The sequence below is a fragment of the Struthio camelus genome, chromosome 6 (assembly GCF_040807025.1).
Source record: "Struthio camelus isolate bStrCam1 chromosome 6, bStrCam1.hap1, whole genome shotgun sequence".
Taxonomy (NCBI): domain Eukaryota; kingdom Metazoa; phylum Chordata; class Aves; order Struthioniformes; family Struthionidae; genus Struthio; species Struthio camelus.
In genome coordinates this window covers 28,195,598-28,217,088 of record NC_090947.1, presented here as the reverse complement: position 1 = coordinate 28,217,088, position 21,491 = coordinate 28,195,598, and the positions used below count along the sequence as shown (strand labels likewise).

The following is a 21,491-nucleotide window of genomic DNA, read 5'->3' as shown; positions in this document are numbered from 1 at the left end:
GCTAGAGAAACCAGTGGATACTACATCCAAGGGGGCATTTTTCCAGTGCACTGTCACATCACGCTTTGCTAGAACCATGAATTTGTCAGGATGCTGATTTTACGTCTCTGCTTGGCCCCATGTTACTGCCTGGTCAATGCAGACTCTTGGGGAAGGCCACAGCTTCCTGCATACCATGCAGCTTCTGGGGAAAACATCTAGTTGTAATTCAGTTCCTACCTGCTGCTGCTCTGTAAATGGAGCAAGACGTGTGTGCTACCTTACCAGAATCTCACGGCCATGGGAAACCTTCAACAGAACAGGGAGGCAATCAGTGCCGATGAAATCATGTCTAGCAGAGCAAGAAGAGAGAGAGAGAGAGAGAGAAACATTAACAACCAACCTTGTGCCCAGGGTGATAGAATCAGGGTCACACAGTCCATTAGAGACAATTCATTTCCCTGCTAAAGAGTCACTGTTGCGTAAGGGCCACAGACAGGGAGAGGGACAGCTGTGTTTGGGTGGGAACGAGTGATGCAAAGTTGATTTTAGTCACACAACAGTTTAGAGACCTGAGTTTATAGGCCAAAGCCATTTAAAATACAAGCACGTCTCAGGTCAGGACTGCTGTTAAAGTAGAGCTGGTTAGAGTCCTCCATACACTCCACCGGCACTCAAGAGCCAGGAGCTCTAGCTGATGACAAAAATAACAATGTCTTTATGGTCAAAGCCACAGGAAGTGCAGTTTCTTGTTCATCTCCCCAGCTGTCAGGTCAAAGCAGGCCAGTGTTCCTAGCACGTCACTCTAAATGTCTCTTGCAGTCTAGCGTTAGGGGATATTAACAACATTCCCTGGAGGAAGAGAAGGTCCGTGGGGTCCAGAAACAGGACAATCTCAGAGATTTTTACTTGCCCAAACTCTGCTGGGCAAGTGGCATGAAAGGGAAAAGGATCTGGTATGGAAACCCATGGGATTCTGCTGGTACGTGCTATCCCGGCACACAGCACGAGGCTCTGGAGAACAGCTAGTTGCTGTCACCTGTGTGAGAGCTGGACCGATTCCTCCTGCCCTGGAAGAAGTCTCCCAGACTTTGGGGAAATGCTGAAGAGCTGGTTATCCTGAATTCTCATCTGGTGCAGCTCAGGAGGGCTAAACTCAGCATCCTCTGCCCAGTGCTCCATGTCCATCTTCTGATCAGAAGGGAACAGGAAGGCCCTAGGGATCCAGCCAGCTGGTGAGCAACAGGGACAGAAAACCTCCCCAGGGACATGGTCAGGATGTTCAGTCCAACCAGGCTTAGCCAAATAGGAGAACACACCACATTTCATCTCTGACTTTCTGCCATGGCATGTCAGGTCTGACCTGCACAACTCTCTGCCTTCTCCTGCTTGCTTCCCCACCCAGACCCACCAACAGATCTCAGTCACAACCCAACAACACAAGGCAGACCTATGAAATCCACCCCATTTGCATCTGCAAATGCCCCAGGGCCCCGCAAGCATTTCCATATCCCCAGACAGACCCCAGAGGGAAGGCTGGGCTTCAGTAACCACTGCTTACCACTCAACTGGCACCACACCCTTGTTCACCATCAGGAGCATCACAACCGTAGGCTCTGAATCTATCGGGGCAGCCCCAAAGTTGAAATCCAGCAGGATAGGGGTGTACACTGGAGGGATCGAGCATGCGCTGATCATAGGAAAAAGAAGAGATTCAGGTGAGACAGGGAGCTGGCAGGGTATGACCAGGGAAAGGGTTATTCTACACTGGCTTTCTTCCTTACAAAGCAGGAGTCTTCCCTGACTTTATGTTGCTGGGTCTTGCTGGAGAAAGGACACTGGGTGCAAAAAAGACCTTCGGATCCTCTCCAAACCATCTTTTATACATGCCTAATGGGAATGAGTGGCATACACGGAAGCTCAGAGTCCTGCTTCGTCTAGTTTTGGGTTCCCCAGAAAGACGTTAGCATACAGAAGCAAGTCCAGCAGAGGGCCATCAAGATGGTCAAAGGCTAGAGCACTCTACAAGGAGAGACCGAAAGAACTGGATTTGTTTAGCCTTAAGAAGAGAGGGCTTAGAGGAGATCTTACTGCTGCCTGCAACTACTTAATATGAGGGTGTAGAGAAGATGGAGCCAGACTCTTCTTAGCGCTGCACAGTGACAGGATGGGAGGCAACGACACAAGTTACAATACAGGATAGATATGCTGGATATTAGGGAAAAAATTTCACAAGGAAGGTGGTCAACCACTGGAAACGTGCCCAGACAGGTTGTGGTTTCTCCATCCTTGGAGATATTCAACAGTGAACTGGACAAGGCCCCAAGCAACCTTACCTAGATGGCTCTGCTTTGAGCAAAGAGTTGGACCAGAGACTTCCAGAGGTCCCCTGCAATTAAATTATTCTGTGATTCTGTGACTTCTCGCTACGGAGGGTAAGCAGAGAAGCAGAGGTGAGCAGCTGCCTGCATGGGGCTGGAATGGTATAACAGGGTGCCAAGCAGCAGTGAGCTACAAAACAAGCTAACAGCCACAGCAACTCTGTCTGGCTTGTGCTTGTTTAAAGGCTAAATGCTAGCCATCTCCTTCTCTCACCTGTGCCTCATGGGAACTCTGTAGGTGAGCTCCCTGGGAGTTGGGTCCCGCTCCAAGTATTCATTCAGTGTGTCCAAGGAAAAGAGCCTCCAGAGGTGCAACTTGCTGATACCACTGGCACTCCCTGCTGAACAGGCATCTGTGATGCAGAAAGTTGGGTAGACACCTGTTGCTACTATGCAGCAGAGGGGCTGCTGCTCCTCTTTGGTGCTCACAAGATCTGGAACTGGAGAGAGAAAGAACAAAGAATAGTCATGCACCATTAAGGGGCAGTTGTCTGGGACAGTAAACTGGAGAGCCGCCCTACCTGGGCCAAAGAAAGAAAGAACAGGACTCATACACAGCAGCTTCGAAAAACCTCTAACACACTGATTTCTACTTGTACCTTGACTTCTGATTTAAAAAAAAAAAAACAAAAAACAAAAAACAGAAGACTATGAACATAGTCCTTTTCAACAGCATATTTCCTCAGTTTAGTTCTGCACTATGTTACGCCTACAGCCTAGTCACTTTATGAAGTGCCCCTTGTTTTCACACTGAAAAACAATGAACAATTGTTTATACCCGATCTTCTCCATATCATTCGTGCATCATTGCCCTTCTTGGCTGTCCAAGCTGTAAACTCCTTGTCCAACTCATCTTGTTTCGTATGGATGTTGTTTCCTATCTCCGAACACGCATGTTGCCCTGTTTAGTGCCTTTTCTAGTTCTACTGTATCCTTTCTCATACTGGAAAGATCCAGATCTGCAAGAAGGATCCCAGCTACCTAGGACTGGTTGTATGAAGCTCTCAAATGTGTTATAAGGTACATCGTAGGAGGCCATGATCATGCAGAGGAGGGTGGAATCTTGTGACTAGAACAGCAGGGAACTTGGAGGTCTGTGTCTTGTAGCTCAGTCATATCGAAAACAAAAACAGCACAGGAAGGGAAAAGAGCAGGCAGGGCTGGTTCTGGTGAACTGCTCAGCACAGATTTCTGCAGGCAGGACTCATACACTGGGAACTGTGCAGCTCAGGCTGTCTGCTTGGCACAGTCCACTTGGCTAGGAGGGGATTATTTTCTCCCTCTTCTCCAAAATACCCGTCTCTCACCTGTGAGGGTGCAAATAGCATGTTTGATTGACCAGGTGTAATGCAGCTGACGGGCTGGCTTGACCGTTATTCGGACAAAAGCTTTCGACCTTGCAGGGATTGTCCCTTTGGAGTGTTCCAGCTCTAAGGCTGCAAGAAAAGGAGGTGGTATGAGCTCTTCGCACCACTGATCCCTCTTACATGACGCATGCATTCAGCACACAGCTCCCCAAGCCTACCTCCAGTCTAGTCACTGCCCCTCCATGCCTAATCCTTAGGACCAGTTTCAGAAGTTCAGACACCCAGACTAGGGCCACAGGCAGCTCTACAGGAGTATCCAGGCTGCCTTCAGCAGGCAAAGAGCAGGGAACTTCCACAAAGGGGATCCTTTAGAAAGGCAGCTAAGGGTTGGACTCCACCATTTCTTCTGGGAAGCTCCTTTGTTTAACTCCCTTCTCTGCTGGGAAACCACATCTTATCTCAAGGTTCAAATTGGTCTAAGTTCAGTTGCCAGGCTCTGGGTGATGCTTTTACCAGCATGATAGAAGAGTCATCTGTAGCAAATCCCTAAGCAATGATCAGACACTTCTCAGTCATCAAGGGACTTCTTCCTTCAGTGCACATACAAGATGGCACAAGTCACACTTACACCACCGGGGTGAGTGTGCACTCCCTGCCTGCATCATTTGATGAATTATCCTCTGCAGTCCTGTGAACCTCTGCACAAAAGCATCTTCACAGCCTTTGCAAAGTGCAAGCAGTCACATTGCACTCAGAATTATAGTTGCCATCTTACCAGGGATGTGCTTGGTGGCATGATCCCCTTTGACTTCTCATTGTCATGCTTTGTTTCTGCATCCCAGAGTCAGGGTAGTCTCTTTCCCACTGGATCACACAGGAGGCTTATGTGGAGGAAATTTCTCCCTCCTCTTTCAGCCTCTTTAATAGTAGCTATTAAATAGTTTTGAGTTGGGTGTTTAAAACGCAACAAATTAACAACCCAGTAAAACCACTTTCTTCTGTCTTTAGCAAATGTGAAAAGAAAAAAAAACTTGCTGCATTTTTTTTTGGCTCAAAATTACACACACACAAAACTTTGAGCAAAACCTCAGCACAGACATTTCTGACTCATTAATTAAGTGATGGGAACAGGAATCTACTTATGTTTTCACAGAAAGCTTTTGCAAAGTTAGCACAGCAAATAAATATTTCTACCATTTACCCTGTACAAAATAAGTTGCTTGTGTTGCACACACACAAAGATTGTCTCATGTCTTCTCAAGTGTATTTCTATCATAAAAAATATGGGCAATTTAAGGTACTCATGAAAATAGTTATAAGCTGGACAGCAAGCAGTCCAGCCTTTGAGCTCATGCTAGAAAGACTTTGCAAAAAAGTGGGGAGGTCCAAAGTCCCATCCCATGCCAATTCCCTCACAGTACCCAGTGGATCACTGCAGACTTCCTCAGGATCACAGGGCCCTGTGATCAGTTGTTCTACGCTGAGTACGTAGTTTAGAGAACAGATCCCATCATTCAGCAGGACAACATCGCAGCTTTGCAGGTCACCAACCAGAACGTTTCCAAGGTCCAAGTGCTCCTTTTGTGCCTAAAATACAAACTCACCATGCAAAGGTTGCTGGTGCATGTCAAGTGTAGCAGTTGAGCGTAGTGGTCACTTGTCTCACCAGAGTGTTGATCTCTTGGCACACACAGTGCAGTGCAAAGGGCTCCCTACTTTGTATGGGTCCCCACGTGCCCGGGAGATGTTGGAACATTATAAACTGTGAGCAAGATAGGACGAGACTGCAAGGGGCTCAATCCCTCCTTCCGAAGCCCCCCTCCTACTGTTATTTGAGCTGCCAGCTGTGTAAGATTCAGCTCATTCAGGGCTGTGGGTACACTAGCTGGCTAACTGTGCTTGGCACAAGGGCTGAGCTCTGCCTGCCTGTCGTTCCATGACTATATTAAAAGTCCCCCTCCTTTCTGGCTAGTCACCCACTTCCATGCAATTTATAGTGACTAAATACCTCTAACATCATTCTACCCATCTGGTTGACACTGAGCAATGACTTGTAAAGTATTATTTTATCTAGTTCAGGTTCCTTTAGGCAGGAAACCTGCCTAAAAATAAAGGCAGTTGCACAAATCTGCAGATAATAAGAGAAAAGGCAGGTGGATGTGTGCTGGCCACATAGTCAGTTAACAGTCAGTTCTGCTACATTTAGAAATAGGACTGACTGCAGAACAAATGGAGAGGAAGACCAGACTGAATGATGGAAGAGAGCTGTAATTCCCAAGAAGCCAAAGAGCTTGCCCGCTTCAGTCTGAAATATAGCATTTGAGAGTGATTCAGGCAGGTTATAATTGACTGGCAGGACATTTACAACATGTAGTTGCCACTAGGCTACCAGAGTCAGCAATCCCACCTCTGGGAAAAATAAAAAAAAGTCTAAGTAAAAAAAAGCCCCCGAAGTAGCCCAAAGTCCCCATCCTATCCCCTCTTTACATTACCCTGTGGATCCCAGATCCTTACCCTGATGGTGCCCAGTGATCCCTCTCCAACAATCCGTAAAGTGTAACGGACACTCTTGGGGGACATGGGGACTGGGCTTTCCCTGCCCACGAACACCACAGCTCGCAGGAGATATTTCGTCTCCTTGTCAGGAGCAAAAGTCCATGCCTGAGCCTGAAACCACAAAAGAGAAGGAGAGCACTCACAAGAGCTACAGACCAGAACCAAGCCTATAAATAACAGGTTGTATTCAACACACAGTCCCTTCCTCCATCACAGCTAGGCTAGCACTTTCCATTCTACACTGGAGACATTCCCCACTTCAGTCCGCCACTGCTGCTACTCATGTCAGAGGTTCATACAAGGAATGCATATTCAGACATTCAAATCCAGGCCTTGGGGATGTGCTGGTTCTTGCCATTCTCAAAAGGCACTAAGGAAATGCAGTAGAGGTTTAGAACAGGCATGAATTTACAGGTGGGAGAACAGCAGGAGAAAGCCATAAACTCTCGTGCTCTTACTTCTCCTCCACCTATTAGCACTTCCTGGTGCATGACCCAGTTGCTGATGCGTGATCACCCAAACTCATCCAGGGTAATCAGGTTCTAATCCTTGTTTGAGACACCTTTGGTCCTGGAGTCAAGGAGGATGCAATTATGTTTGGGTAAATTTACATTAGGGCCACCGGCATACTTGCAGATGATCGCTAGTGACCCAGCCTAAGACAGTGACTGGTATTTCCCAGCCTTGGCAGTAATGGCTGAATGATTGCAGTCCTCACATTTCTGCCTTAAACACTACACAGCTGAATCACAGAGAGCAAAAATACAATGATTTTGGTAGAACCCAAACTTGCCGTGGCTTCATAGGGCTGGAGGAGCCCTGTGGTAGGGGTGACAGACAGGATCTTGCGGTCAGACTGATGGATCTTCCATGTGAATACCATGGGGAGCCTTGTGCAGTTCTTTATGGTATACATTCGTGTGGAAGAGGCCCCTACATAGGTAGGCTTGAAGTATAGATTTCCATCATCATCTAAGAGCAAGTGAAGGGACTCCCCATTGCTCCGGAGGGCAATCTCCTGTGGAATTCATGGAGAAGTAACAGATATTAGCTAGAAGTCTCAACTGATCTCTGGAGGGACTTCACAGAGATGCTGCTCCTTCTAAAACGGAGGGAAGAACAAACTGAGGCTGAAGGAGGAGTGAAAGGACCCCGGATTGGGCTGACAAGGAGCCGTACACAGTATAGTGCATTCCAGGAGATGGAGACCCAGGGGAACAAGGAATACAAGACCTCTGACACTACGATGAAGGTGCACCATGATGCACCTTCAATCTGCAATGATGATCCCACCTTTAATGTGGAAAATATTCTTTCATTCCTATTCATAAAGACAAAAATCCAGACTAACCATTAGGAGATATAATAGGGGTCACAGTGAAAATCAGTATGAAAAAGAGAAGAGTACAAGGGAAGAAACACTTCTCACTAGCTTCTACTTCCCATTCCTTACCTGGATGTACCCAGGACAGGAGTTTAGCTGCAAGGGCAGGATATGCTGCTGTGAATCTGTGTTAACTGCATGAGTGGAGAGAAAGAAAATCTGATGACCTCCTGGAACGATGTGTCCTGAGCGAGGCTTGACCAAAACAGAGGGACAGGCAGCTTGGTTCACACTGAAGGTTATCATTGAGGTGCCTGTGTTCAAGAGCAGCATGCTGCAGTAGGTATCGGTGTTAGGAGCCACGGCAGGAAAAGTCTAGTGGAGACAAGCAAGAGTGGTGTTTGCAATGAGTTTTGAAATCGAGCTTAAAGAAAAAGCATTTGCTACGTTGAATCTGAGTCCCAACAAGCACCATCCTAAGCCCATGCAGAACTCTGTAACTGTTTGCCTTCAAAGAAAAGAAGAAAATCATCCAAGGTATGCAGGATATGGTTCTTTCCCTTCCCACAGTGGCCCTCTTCTATCATAGGCTCATGGGACCAATGAAACTACTTTCCATTACGCAATGCTCTCCTTGATCCAACAAGCAAGCTGCTTACAGGGGCCTGCAGTTTCTGCACATACAGTAAACTCCTGGATTAAGGACAGAGTGAGCTGGAATTTGCTCCAGTTCACGCATACCAGGTATAGGCTCTGTGCCCTTAATTAGGTGAGGAGGTTTTCTGAGAGGTTCTGGAGACTCTTCCTTACTTCCCTGGGTCACAGGGAAGATCATCAGTGCAACCGGAGACACCGGAGCCTGGAAAGCTAATGCAGGAGAAAGGGGATCCTATAACTGTTCTAAAGCACAAGCCTTTGCACCACTGGAACCTCCCAAGACTCCATGTCTCAGGATAGCACGATGTGAGACGATGTAAAAATTTCAGAGATAAACCCAAGCATCTCTGCAAAGATCCAAACAACTTGAAGTATGCCAACCGGTCACAAACCTTGGGGACATCAAGTATGTACTCTGGGATGAAGTGTTCCCGTTCTGCTTCATACGTGTGTGCCCTCAGCCTGATGGTCAGACACCAGGATGGACAGATGGTGGTGTCCTCCTCAACATTGCCATAGTGTCTCAGCACCTGCAGGCACACAAGGGTAAGAACAGAGCACATGTGGGAAGAGAGTGTGGCAACGTGCCTTAAAGCGTATGTATCATCACAAGTAGCTATTTGTTTCAATGTCATCCCTGGTGTTGGGGAATTGACTTTCTCAGGGAAGAAGGCCTGACCAGTGCAAGACGAGGAAGATGAGTAAACTGTTTTCCCAGACAACTACATTTCAGACCTGAAAGACAAAGGAGTGACTTTTAAGCAGAAAGATGGACTAGATGACCTCTCTCTATCCCTTCCAACCCAAATTATTCTGTGATTTTACAATAGTAGACCTTCCTAACCTAATGCAAAAGACACTCTAATGCCAGTTTGAGATACCTGCAGATCCTAAACTAAGCAAATAACTGGAGTTACTGAAAATAATCATCTATCCTTTACTTGAGCCTAAGATACTTCTAACTAAGCTTGCTCCCAGATATCTTCTACACTATCTTAGATGGAAAAGAGAGGTTGTGGAGTCTCCTTTGCTGGAGATATTCGAAACCCGTCTGGATGCGATCCTGGAAAACATGCTCTAGAGCACCCTGCTTGAGCAGGGAGGTCGGACTGGGTGATCTCCAGAGGTCCCTTCCAACCTAAACCATTCTGTGATTCTGTGAAAAGATTGCAAGCGTAATCAACAATTGAATCAAGATCTCTCTTGCTTACCAGCAAGTTTCAGGATGCTGAAAGTCCTTCAATTAAAACCTCACATGGTATGAATCCCACATCATGTTGGGAGAGAGGCCACAATGATGTACAGAGCCGCATCAGTTATTGCCCATTCCCTGATAAGTAAAGCTTGTTTTTGTGCCCATCACCCACACCACAGCAACCATCCTTGCGCAAGCTCCTACATATAGCAATGGTGCGGTAGTTCACAGGAATTCCTCCTTCAGATAAGCGTGTTACTTCACATTCACTGTGGTGTAAGAGCAGCTGTAGGTGTGCATATGCACGAGCAGCCAGTTTGTGGCTTATTTTCCTCATTTGTCCTTGCCAGGACAAAGATGAAGGAGGAGAAATTCTAACTGACCACTGTACCAGAACCCCGGCCAAAGGAGTTAGTAAAGATGTAGGTTTGCCAAATTCAAAATACAAGGTTACCGTCCCATTTTAGGTGCCCAAAAAGCTTTTAGCCTGCACACAGTTTTGCTAGGCTTTTGCTGGGAACTTATCCTAGTAATTCCTACTAACCTTGTAGAAGGCAAAGCCTTCCAGCTCTGCTGCATAAAGAGCGTTTAGCTGAGTGGGCTGGAAAAGGACACGAAAGGCTGAAGACTTCAAAGGTGGGATGTCGCAGACTTCAGGCGTCACTTGGAAGGCACTGCCACGGCTTGGAGTCCAGGCAACAGTGATCTTTCCTTTGGTATGGTTGGTCACACAGAGAGGAAGCGGTTCTACTTTGTGGAGTGGCACACAGCAACCAAAATCATATTCCCTGGGGCTGACGCTAACGTGAGGGGGAAACAAGGCCAGGTCGCTGCTTGCGCCATCATGGAAATATTCAGTCATGGAGCTGGCTTCAGTGTACTCCTTGGGGGGCTTGTCCTGAGGGATCTACAGGATGGAAACATCTCAGTGTGAGCAGGGAAAGCATGCCTGTGAGAGACACCAGGCACTGCCGCCCTGTCTGCCTACATGAGCAACAGGACGTGCAAGATGCACTTCAGTAATAGTTCCCAGGACAGCTCAGAGTTTAGGCTTCGAGAAGGTTCTTATTTGTAGCCAATCCTCCATCTGAAGCTGAATGTGGCACAAGAAGACCCAGCAATTGAGCTGAAGTCACAAAGTAGAATAGTGGCTGAGTCCGGGTAAAATACAACTGAGGCAGATAGTGTTGGTATGAGCTGGGAATATTAACAGCACAGTTACTGAAGAAATCAGGTTGGCACCTGCAAGTTCTCCTAGATCCATCCGGCCTGTGCAAGGGCAACCTGACATCTGCAGAAAACAGCACCAGGGCAGCTTGGGCATCAGGAAGGCCAGCTCATACCTCAGGGGGCAGCATGAGGGCTCTCTTTTCATCCATTTGCAGCTTCCCATCCTTCAGCATCACGCTCAGAATGTCTGGGGGGTAGAAGGTCAGTCCCCTTACTATGTTGGTTCGATACCAGGAGAGATGTCTTGCCCGAAGGATGGCTGGCTTATCTGTGTCTGAGTGGCAAGTACCGAATAAGTCCACAAACATGGGTTCCTGGGGAAGCACCAGAAAGGCTTGTAAGACATAAGCTGCCCTCCTGTGACTCCTTTGTCAGTTACACCATCCTAGCACCTCACTCCCAAAACCACATCTGAGAACAGCTTAGTACTGTATGACCTTAGACTGCTGCTCATTTTAGGTGCTGATGTTGCCCAGGAGCTTTGCTGAAACTAGAGAGAAGCAGAAGGCATTCAGTACATCGCTGGGCAGCTAACTTTTAGTCAGAGATCTACAGGGATGGGAACTGCTGAGGATGGACCTTGCTGCCCTGCAGACATTACTGACTGATGTCCACATCAGCCCTGTACTGTTGAGCCTGGGAGCCTGCACCATGGAGACTCTGCTCAGCAAGAACGCAGGACAGGAGTCGCTAGAAACACAGTGATAATAGTCTTCTAGGGCCTGCTAAGTGATACAGGCTAGCCACAGTGGGTAATACTGGGAGAACCTGAGATGGGAGAGTCCTGCAAGCCAAGCTCCTAGTGTATGAGCAAGTAAGAGAGCACGCAACTGTAGCATGAAATAGGTACAGGTAGAGGTGTGCTAACAGAGCCTAGGTTTGGCTTGCCGTATAGGTGTTTGAGTACAGATTTTGGTTCTGAACTTTTAAACAGGAATTTAAGTACTGGGTTTGCTAACTGACCTTTGCTTAAAGCTGTCTTTGAAATAAGGCACTGGTGCCTGCTGCAGCTGGCTGAGGCAAAGCCATAGCTGTACACACACCAGCCAGCACATTGGCACTAGGCATCATCCTTCATCCCAAAGGCTTCTTGCTTCTAAGGAGACACAGGGCCCAAATCGAGCAGGGCTGGAGAAGTAATATTTCTTCTCAGATGCAAGGTCCCACAGAGAGAAAGTTTCCTTCCCTCTCAGCTACCACAATGGCGATACCACCCTTTGCCTCTCCTACCTGATGGTGGACAAGGCACACCACTCTGCGGTAATAGCTGATGGGGTGAGTAGGCCGAAAGGTCACCTTCAGCACTAGTGTCGTTGTGCCCTCCAAGACTCCACAGGGACGATCAAAGGCGAAGACACTCCCTCTGCCATCAATATCGAACTGGTAATAGGCAGGGGCATCTGACTTGTTGCTCATTTCCAATGTCTGCATCAAACTTTCCCCGAGATTGACCCAGTCAAAGTCCATAGAAAATTGGTGCAGGGACACCAACGGACCTAGCACAACACCAAATAAGACAGAGCTGTCACAGCTCTTTCTGTCAACATGTCACAAGCCACTGCTGCACTTAACCGATCTTCCCAAACCACAAGCCCCTCATCCGCAAACCCACCTAGCAAACAGCTGGACATTCACCTCAAACAGCCTCATGCCTGTCATGAGAAAGTGTTAAACACCCAGCAGAGGCTGGATGCTGGCAGAAGTTCAGTCCCTGGCCAAAGGCTGTGACAGTCTCTAGTTCTTCCCCTGGCCCTAGCCCTTCCCCTACAGGGCTATGAAGACGACAGAGAGAAATAAGGAAAGCTTGCATTGTTTGATACCTTTACATGAGCCAATCACCTTCAGGACAGTCCGCAGGAGGCACCCAGCAGATACAACAGTGAAATAGTCAGTACTGTGCTTTCCTACTGTCTGTGGCTGAAATCTTATGTACAACACCAGCTTCCCTTTGGCAGGGACAACACCATGGGAGATATCACAGGAGAAAACGTGATCTTGAAGCAGAGGGTCTTTTGCTCTTTCTATCCTAAACGGGGCATCAACCTGCAAGCAGAAAAGAAATAAGTTAAGAGGAACAAACAAGAGTGAGGAAGGCATTGCTCCAAATGCAGTCTCAGCTGAATTGCACTAATCAGTGAAGAACTGCACTATTTCCAGCAGAGCTGAACACTACCAAGAACACTGAGGCTGCTGCAGCCCAGCACAGAAATGCTGTGCAAACCAATACAATCCCATCCAGCTGGGAAACTGTGAACAGCAGGCTCCCACCACATGCACTGAAGTTTGGGCTGCAGCAAAATATTCTGGGGATCTCTTGGGACAGGCTATCCCTTCTGGTAGGGACAAGGATGAGGCTGGCATGAGGTGCCTCCAGGGGCTAGGGTAGTCACAGTGACTGCTGTGACCTGGACAGATAGGTCTAGCACTTATTTCCCTCCATCCACAGTTCCACCTTGTCTAGGACTTGTCATTTCACAAAGGGCAGGACTGATGCTCCGACTCCTTCCTCAGTCTCCTGAAAGAAAGCCCCAGTCCTTGCCTGGGGCTGCTGGGCACCGCTGTGGTGTGAGTAATGACAGTGCCACAAATGAGTAAGTCTTTGCTACTCCCAGGCTTTAGAGCCTGCAGAGGAGTCGAGGTTGCCACCATCCACGTCAGTAGCCTCTGAGCATACCCAGGCTTTAACAGGAGTGGCATGAACTGAGCTGGCACTGAGAAGATAGTGCTCAAACGCAGCCCAGTTGACTTTGAGAGGAATACACCAGCTTGCAGTCCACTGAGGATACCACAAGACCCATCAACTGACTGGGATGCATACAGGCCAATTTGGCCATGTATCCCAGTCAGTCGATGGATCTTCTAGTGTCCTCAGCAGTTTGGGGACAGGGGGCTCAGGCCTAAGGTAGCAGATGGCAAAAGATCCAGACACTAGTGAATGACAGAAGGGTGTTTGTGCACCACACACATGGGACTGACAGGCATTTCCGTGGTGAGCAGGTGAGTCGCAGGATGTGAAGGACCACAGCGGCAGCCTGATCTGGACCAAGTGCAGTAGGAAGCAGCTAGGTATGGCCGTTTTGTGCTGCAAATGGATGATTTGCTAGCACTGTAGCTAGCAGGTAGGGAGCAAGGGCACACAGCCTGTCTAGCAGAGGAAGGTTCATCTCCACATACACTCTCCCACTTGAGATATTTTCACAGCATTAAGGGAGAGATTCAAGACCACATCACACAGGGAAACATGCTAGCAGGCCAGACCCTCACAAGCAGCAGTCTACCTCTACCACATACATACCACAGACATGTTGCAGATTTCTACACGCTTCTCCACAGTTGTGCCCACTGGCACTGATCCAAAGCACAGCACGTCCTGAAAGTTCCCAGGCTGCACATCTTCACACAGTTCCCCTGTCACATTCACCCGCAGGTAGGGGTATTTGGCTATTAACAAGGATAATATTAATGAGTCAAGAAAGAGGGATGGAATCTCCATCCTCAGAGATATTCAACACTCAACTGGACAAGCTCCTGAGCAACTTCAGCTAACTCTGAAGTTGGATCTACCTTTAAAGTTGGCCCTGCTTTGAATCAGATGAGCTTCTTTCCAGCATAAATTACTAAATACTTAGAGCCACATCTTTCGTTTCTCAGTGGCCAGATAAGGCACTTCAGGCCCCTTTCCAGACAAAGACAAACGGCAAAGACTTGTACATAAAACTGTTGTGGCTATTCTAGATCATAGACTGCTCGGATCTAGAAAGCTTTATAAATCTCCCTCTGGCAGGGATAGCCAGGAGAAACTGAGTGCAGACAAGACCAACAGTTTCTGGCACAACTTTTCCATTGTGCCAATGAACTCATCTCACTTCTTCCCTTCTGTCAGCTTAACTAGGGAGCAGACATGCCAGTCTGGCCAGAGTATGCCACAGGCCCTGCTGTCTCTTCGGACCATTATTTCCAAGTTGATAACAGCATATTAGAGAATTTCACAGGCCACTTTCAACCCATCAGTGGGTTGTGCAAGATGAAGCATAGCCTCAGAGCACAGTGCCTTGATGTATTTCTGTGGAATGAAACTCCACAGTTCTGGATGGTACACATTTCTTTGAGTGTTAAATGCAAAAATGACTCACACAGAGCTCTTAGCTGGATAGTCCTCTTTTGTTTCTCTTCATCTCCAAACCAGCATGTTGCTGCCACATCATACAACATAGCTGCCTTGGGCTGGAAGACCACTTTCACCATGCACTCAGCACCTGGGTTCAGCATGCCCCAGTCAGGAATCATGTGGAAAGCGCTTGGTGTCTTCCAGGCAAACACAGTAGCAAGATCACTAGGAAATGGAGAGATGTTTTAAGTAGATGAATGGATTCTTTGCTGCCTGTGCAATTGTACATAGGATGGACATTTCTCAGCGAGTCATTTGTGAAGCAATCAGTGTCAAATGGCAGAACCCCTAACGGCCCTGGCCAAATACAGGATGCTGGGAAGGAATTTGTCTCTAGTCTCAACAAATGCTCTGTTCACACTTCAGTCAGTCTTAGTCATTACCTCTAAGAATCTTATTAACGGCCATAAAGTTTTCCAGTTTCATCATATGATCTTCACAGCAGATGGATCAGCTCCAGAAAGAAGTATTTGCTTTTCCTGTATCTAGATTTGCTGCTTCTTAATTCCAAATGAACATTTGTTCCTCTGCTATAAGCGCAGATGACAAGAAAGGACTGAGCTGTTTTCCTAACACCTCAATTCAATTCTTCTCCAGAAGAAACTCCCTTTGCTTATTTGATTTGTGCAAAGAACATGACATACTACTAGCATTTTAAATTTTATTGACTCCAAGCTGAGCACTACTAAGCATCCAAATCCTCCACCATCCCAGACCCCCCAGTCAGCACAAATTTCTCAAACAGGAGAATTAATCACTTGAGCAAAGTACTGGCCAGAAACGGTTTCTGCTGAAGAAGGTACGTGTGCCCTCTGACATATCCACCTTCCTACCTCATCCCTGGCTGGCTTCATTTAAGTGCACAGGCATTTTCCAACTAGTAAAGGCCATTTTGCTCCCATTATCACTGTCACTGCAAATGGCTTGAAGTATACCTCCCTCTTACCTGGAGATTTCTCCACTGCTTTCCTTTATGCTATACTGCCTGAATTGCTGTCCTTCTGTTACTAATATAAGACAGTCCTTGGTAGCAGGGAGCATCTTTGCTCCTAAACGATGACTCCAAGCCACAGAATCCTTCCACTGCTTTGGGCAAGTCCATGAACCTCCTAAGACAAGCACTTTAAAGACTCTCCCTTCTCTACTTTCTGTCTCCAAATCAAAGAGATTAGCTCAAGGCCTGGCAACTCAGTTGCCATCCCGACGGCATGCCCATGTCACGTGAACAGAAGTCAAGTCACAGAAAGGCTAACATGTTTTCTGCTGTCAGGGGGCAGGTTGCCTCTGATTAACTATAAGCCCAGGCCTTCTCTGCGGACTTGAGATGTTCTTAGTGGGAGACAGTACCAGTCCCTGACCTATTTCCTGTGCATGAATAGTTCTCAGAGTATGCTGTCAACAGACAAATGTGACATGCCAAGAGGTGCCCACAGTGAGATCTGACAGTGTCACAATTTGGTCTGTTTTGCTACCTTTTCTGCTGTGAACTCAGAGGCAGCAGAGACCAGCTCTAAAGGCAGCCAGCCAAGCCTGGAAAGGTGAATCTCAGACTGTACCCAGCTGAGCACTGAACAGTGTGGCCATTTTAAGAAAGGACACTGTTCTGGAGGCAACAAGACACTGAATTACAAAATCAGTGACTCACAGATATAGCAGAGAAAGTTCCAATTCTAATGAAATCTATTCTACAACAGCTTTTCTCAGTTCCTTCATGTCCTCCCTGAAAATTCTTTTAATACAGATGCAACTCAGTAGAGGGCTCCTATTACCTAGCAACTTTGATTTGGAAGGCTGTTTCCCACTGTCAGCTCCCAGAGGCAGGCAGTCTGCTTCAGCAGACAGGAATGTGGCAAAAGACGGGTTCCTCTTGACCGAACTGGGATCTTAACCTCCAGGGTGCACCCCTCTGAGTCCTCCCTGGGTGTCTTGACAGACTGGTTTAGAGAGGGGATATTTCAGGAAGGATGATATTAGCCTAAGATCAAGGTAAGATCCAATAACAACTGAAATGAGCTGTATTCATCTGAGGGCCCAAGGAGCTGGCCAAACACCTGACAAAACAGAAAGAGGGTCTGCTCAGCCATGTCTCACTCACCCAATGTTGCGCAGAGGGAACACTGCCTCTGTGACATTGTAGACAGCACAGATTGGCAGGTGGACAGTAGCTGGGAAGAACAGACAGTGGCGTGGAAGTGCTGCTCGCAGGGTAACAGAGAACTCACCCTCAGCCTTCTCAAAGCAGATGCTGTCTTCATACTCCCTCTGTACAGAAAAGCAAGAGGAGACAGCAGTTAGATGGGCTCCCTCTCTCAGGGACTGCAGCTCCTCCCATGAACCCCATCACTCAAACCTTGCCCCTGGGCAAGTGTTGGGAGCAAAGCATGCGTGATGGAGGCACCAGGGAAGGCATCGGTGCAGGACAGAGAGCACAAAACAGAGGCAGTGAGTAAGGTGCTCAGGCATACTCCTCACTGTATCAGGGAACACACAAACACCCTGAGAGAGTGCAGTTTAAGAGTACAATTGTTTCACCTTATTCGTTTTGATGTAGAGGGATTTTTTTTTTTAAATCTTTTCAAGATCTGATTCAGCTTAACTGAAGCATGCACAACCTGTCCTTGAGCTCCATGAGCACAGAAAAATTAGTCTTTTATTAAGCACTTTGCCAGCTAGAGGCTTAAGTAGGTAACACACCAGTTAAAGATGCAGTGTTGATAGTACTGTACACAGACAGCCCAAGGACATCTGCTAACCTGCTAAGGCAGAAGGAATTGCAAGATATGCTTCTTCCAAGCTCCCCCATCTGAGCTCCTCCCAAGTACCATTTATATAGGTAAGAAAGGACCTTGGGCATGGGCACTGCAGCACATACAGTCCTTGCTCTTTCTACCATAGGGAGCCTCCTGCTATAGTGACTGATGGAGCGCAGACAAACTGTTCACTAAAAACAGGACAAGGCCATCAGCTTGTTCCATAACGGGAACACTGAACAGCCACCAGAAAATGGTAATAATAAGAGACCAGGGCACAGGGAATCTACCCAATGATTACACCCGATATCTAGGACAGAGATGCACATCAAAAACATCGAGTTGTGGACAAGAGCCAGAGATCAAGGCTCAAGGCCAAGACAGACACCAGAAGCGGGATGAAAAATCAAGGGAAGGGATTGGTAAGAAGCATCGCTGCTGTCAAAAACCAAGCTTAAAGGAACCCACTCCATTCAAGAGAAAGGAGGCCTTTGACATACCCCTTATAGAAAATCAGTAGCCATTGAACGTGCTCCAAGGCAGGTGGCTTTGAGTTGTCCTGTGACGAAGCAGAGAGCAAGTCCCTCAACAGTTCTGTACTAACATCACCCAGTACAGGCTACACAAGACTAAAGCTGGAGTGGGCAGTTCAAGTCCTATATCAAAGTCAGAAGCAGCATGTGAAAAATAGAGAACGCTTTTTGTGAGGATCGCTGTCATAAGTACTGATAAATTCTGCAAAGAAGCCAGGGGTTCTTTGCCAGTCAGAAGCCAGTGGCTCCCTCAGCTGTTGGAGATGAAAGGAAAGCAGGAAGGCCATGCTATGTCTCTGTTCAGAGGATGAGCAGAGGCTGTCACTCTCCAGTGTTTCCACACTAGAGCTTTCCCTAAGCACAGATTCAGTGAAGTGAAAAAGAGAACACAAATGACAAGAGATACAGAGGCCAATCGCCCTCCTGGAGGCCAATCTGAGCACTGAGAGCAGTTTTGATGTTGCTACCTTACCTTTTCCGTGGGACGGAAAATGATGGGCAGAGTTAAGGACATACCAGGGCTCAGAACAATTGGCTGTGGAAAAACAGTGAGGAAGAATCGTGTGGAAGGACATCTAGAAAATGAAAGCAAAACAAGAGATTTGGTCTGACAGCTTACAGCTGTTCTTATGTCAGACATCAGAAAAGAGAATGTCAAGGAGAATCAAAAACTCCAGGTTCCCACAATTAGAAGCAATTTACAAACCTGATTCAGAGTTTATCCAGCAAATCCTGGAGGAAGAGAACTCAGGTATGTTGAAAACCCACTCCCAGCTCTAAATATCCATTCCTTTTTTGAACAATATTTTACATTCCCAGGTCACGCAGCATGAGCAAAACATGTATTAAGCGCAGAAACATTTGAGCTTCAGAATACAGAGGGTCACAGGGAGCGCTGGAGTGGCTCAGCATCCAGTGGGACTCCTGGGAGCAATAGTTTCAGGACACACTACTGACTGGCTGGCATACATCCACAATTAAAATCTCACTAGACTGGAAACGGCTCACAGACAGAAGTATCAGCAAAATAGAATTAAAAAAATTTTCATTTAAGATGTTCCTGGCAGGAACAAGGGCTATGTGACTGAATTAGCAGGTTTCTGACCTCCTGTGCAAGTGTGTGCACACTATCTCCAGCACGTAGCCCAAGGAGAGAGGGGGCAGATAAATCCAAGAAAGGGTGCTAAGGTGATTGATACAGCAGGAGGGATGAAGATGTAGTGAGAGAGTAAGGAATACAAAGGAGAAGGAAACTTTCCACGCACCTGTAGCTCAGCTTCTGGGTTTTCGCATGAACATTTTTCAGGATTAGATGTTTGATCATCTCTTTTCCAAGTTCCCAACCATGCCAGCTGAGTGTTTCTGCCACCTCAATGCCCCAAAATATGCTCTTCTTCTCCTTGGCCTTTCTTGAAGATTTCTTTGGATCTTGCTGTGGGGACACTAGAAGTTTCTGAAGGAGGGAGGAGAAATCATTCACTTTTGTTTCTTCATGCCAGAAGTCTCTGGCTCTGGCAAAGAATAGGAGGAGCCACCTTGTAGCAATGCTCCAGGAGTCAGGTAGAGTCCTGACATGAACTCCAGATGCCCTGGTCCAGGAACACTGAGGGCACACCTCCAGGGCCCAGCCCAAACCCTATACATGCTAAACAATGTCATGAATGAGGGGAGCAGCCAAGGGAATTTTTCTAAAGGTTTTTTTTCCTCCCCTTGCTCTGCCAGTAAACCTACCCATGACAATGAGGCCCTTTGCTCTGCCACTCACCTTCCTGGTGCGGTCACAGCACAGATTCTGGAAAGGGCCAGAGCTTTGGGGCTCCCCATGCACCTGAGCGAGCATCTGGAAAACAAGCAGAACAAGTCCTCACATGTGCTGCTCCTGTGTCCAGAGAGTCTTTGTCGCTGAGACCTGGGTGCTTCCAGAGACCTATTCTGGCCCCTCCTTGGGGCACAGGGCAGCACAGCTCCCTGCAGGGCACATCCCACGTTGCAGGGTCCCCAGCGATGTCCTCACTTTGTCAGCTGAGGCCAGCCCTTGCCGTGGACCAGGCTGTCCCCGGCCTGCCACAGCCCACAGCCCCCACTTCGCACCCCCTGCAGCTCAGCCCCCCATAACAGGGCACAGTCCTGCCTAGCCCACTGTAGCCTCACTTTGTCTTCTACAGCAAGCTCCCTACAGCCTTGTCTGGCCCTTTATAGCCGCAGACGGATGCCTGCGGCACAGCCCCGTTCCCTGTGGCACAGCCCTGCCCAACTCCCCACGGCACAGCCTGGCCTTTCGCCCCCTACGGCGCAGCCTGGGCCTTGTGGCGCAGCCCGCCCCCCAGCACAGTCCTGACCGGCTCCGTAGGGCGCAGCCCAGACCCTGCGGTCCAGCCCGGCTCCCTGCAGCCCTACCCGGGCCGCTGGAGCCCAGCCCGGGCCCTATAGCCCGGCCCGGCCCGGCCCCACCTTCTGCCCCGAGCCCGGCGGCGGCGCGTGTTGCTATGGGGACCGGACGCGGCGGCAGCATCTCTCGGAGCAACGACGGCAGCCGCCAAGGGTCATCCCGCGCGCGGGGCGAAGCGAGCGGCGGGGAGCCGCGAGGGGGCAGCAGAGAGACGCGCAGCCGGAGCGCGGCGGGGGGGTGCAGGGGGAGATGGGGGGATGCAGGGGGAGATGGGGGGGATGCAGGAGGAGATGGGGATGAAGGGGGAGATGGGGGGATGCAGGAGGAGATGGGGATGCAGGGGGAGATGGAGGGGTGCAGGGGGAGATGGGGGATGCAGGAGGAGTTGGGGATGCAGGGGGAGATGGAGGGGTGCAGGGGGGATGGGGAGTGCAGGAGGAGATGGGGGAAGGGGGACATGGAAGGGTGCAGGGGGAGATGGCGGTGCAGAGGGCAGATAGAGGGATGCTAGGGGCAGATGGGGGGTACAGGGGATGCAAGGGGACATGGAGGGGTGCAGGGAGGTTCAGGGGAAGGTTCAGGGTGATGGGGTTGGGTGCAGGGGGGAGGAGACTGGGTGAACACTTAGGTCAACAAAGAGGGTACAGCGAAGCACTGTGGGTGTGATGGGTGGGGGGGTGGGGAGGAAGCCATGGGGCTAAGAGATGGGGCTGCTTTGGGGGCAAGGGCACAGGGTGCAGCAGGCTGGAGAGTACCAGGGTAGACCTGGGGTGGCACCTTTATGGGTCTGGGACCCCCACCGGCCTCCTTGGAGTGTCAGTGACCGTCAGTGACCCAATTAACAAGTTGTGACCACTGCCGAAAGAAGCTATGGGGTCAAGGCCGGTACAGGGATAGGGGCACACAGACAGGCAGCTGGGGCTGTACGACCTGGTCAGGCATCGCCCATGTCCCCGCCATCCCCGCAGGTCACTCCTGCTTCTTTCCATGGCCCCACATGTCGGACAAGGAGCGGGAGGGCC

The 21,491-nt window shown here is 48.7% G+C and overlaps 1 protein-coding gene across 3 annotated transcripts in view; it reads right to left on the bottom strand.

Annotated features, from left to right (window-relative positions):
* Positions 1–20,599, bottom strand: part of CFAP65 (cilia and flagella associated protein 65) — a 35,236-nt gene extending 14,637 nt beyond the window's left edge. The window contains exons 1-21 of one of the 3 annotated variants that reach the window (XM_068948894.1): positions 20,532–20,599; positions 19,846–19,920; positions 19,346–19,533; positions 18,553–18,655; positions 16,893–17,059; positions 14,763–14,962; positions 13,925–14,070; positions 12,450–12,672; positions 11,860–12,125; positions 10,743–10,943; positions 9,944–10,306; positions 8,597–8,734; positions 7,677–7,922; positions 7,017–7,241; positions 6,182–6,334; positions 5,089–5,254; positions 3,668–3,796; positions 2,575–2,800; positions 1,541–1,669; positions 1,019–1,195; positions 265–331 (exon numbers count right to left, since the gene is read on the bottom strand). In XM_068948894.1, coding sequence (XP_068804995.1) covers positions 265–331; positions 1,019–1,195; positions 1,541–1,669; positions 2,575–2,800; positions 3,668–3,796; positions 5,089–5,254; positions 6,182–6,334; positions 7,017–7,241; positions 7,677–7,922; positions 8,597–8,734; positions 9,944–10,306; positions 10,743–10,943; positions 11,860–12,125; positions 12,450–12,672; positions 13,925–14,070; positions 14,763–14,962; positions 16,893–17,059; positions 18,553–18,655; positions 19,346–19,533; positions 19,846–19,920 — 3,588 coding nt within the window. In that variant the 5' untranslated portion in view covers positions 20,532–20,599. Of the gene's footprint in view, positions 1–264; positions 332–1,018; positions 1,196–1,540; positions 1,670–2,574; positions 2,801–3,667; positions 3,797–5,088; positions 5,255–6,181; positions 6,335–7,016; positions 7,242–7,676; positions 7,923–8,596; positions 8,735–9,943; positions 10,307–10,742; positions 10,944–11,859; positions 12,126–12,449; positions 12,673–13,924; positions 14,071–14,762; positions 14,963–16,892; positions 17,060–18,552; positions 18,656–19,345; positions 19,534–19,845; positions 20,044–20,531 lie in introns of those variants that run through there. The other 2 variants (XM_009676112.2, XM_009676111.2) reach the window with 2 other exon arrangements.
* Positions 20,600–21,491: the final 892 nt, after the last annotated feature.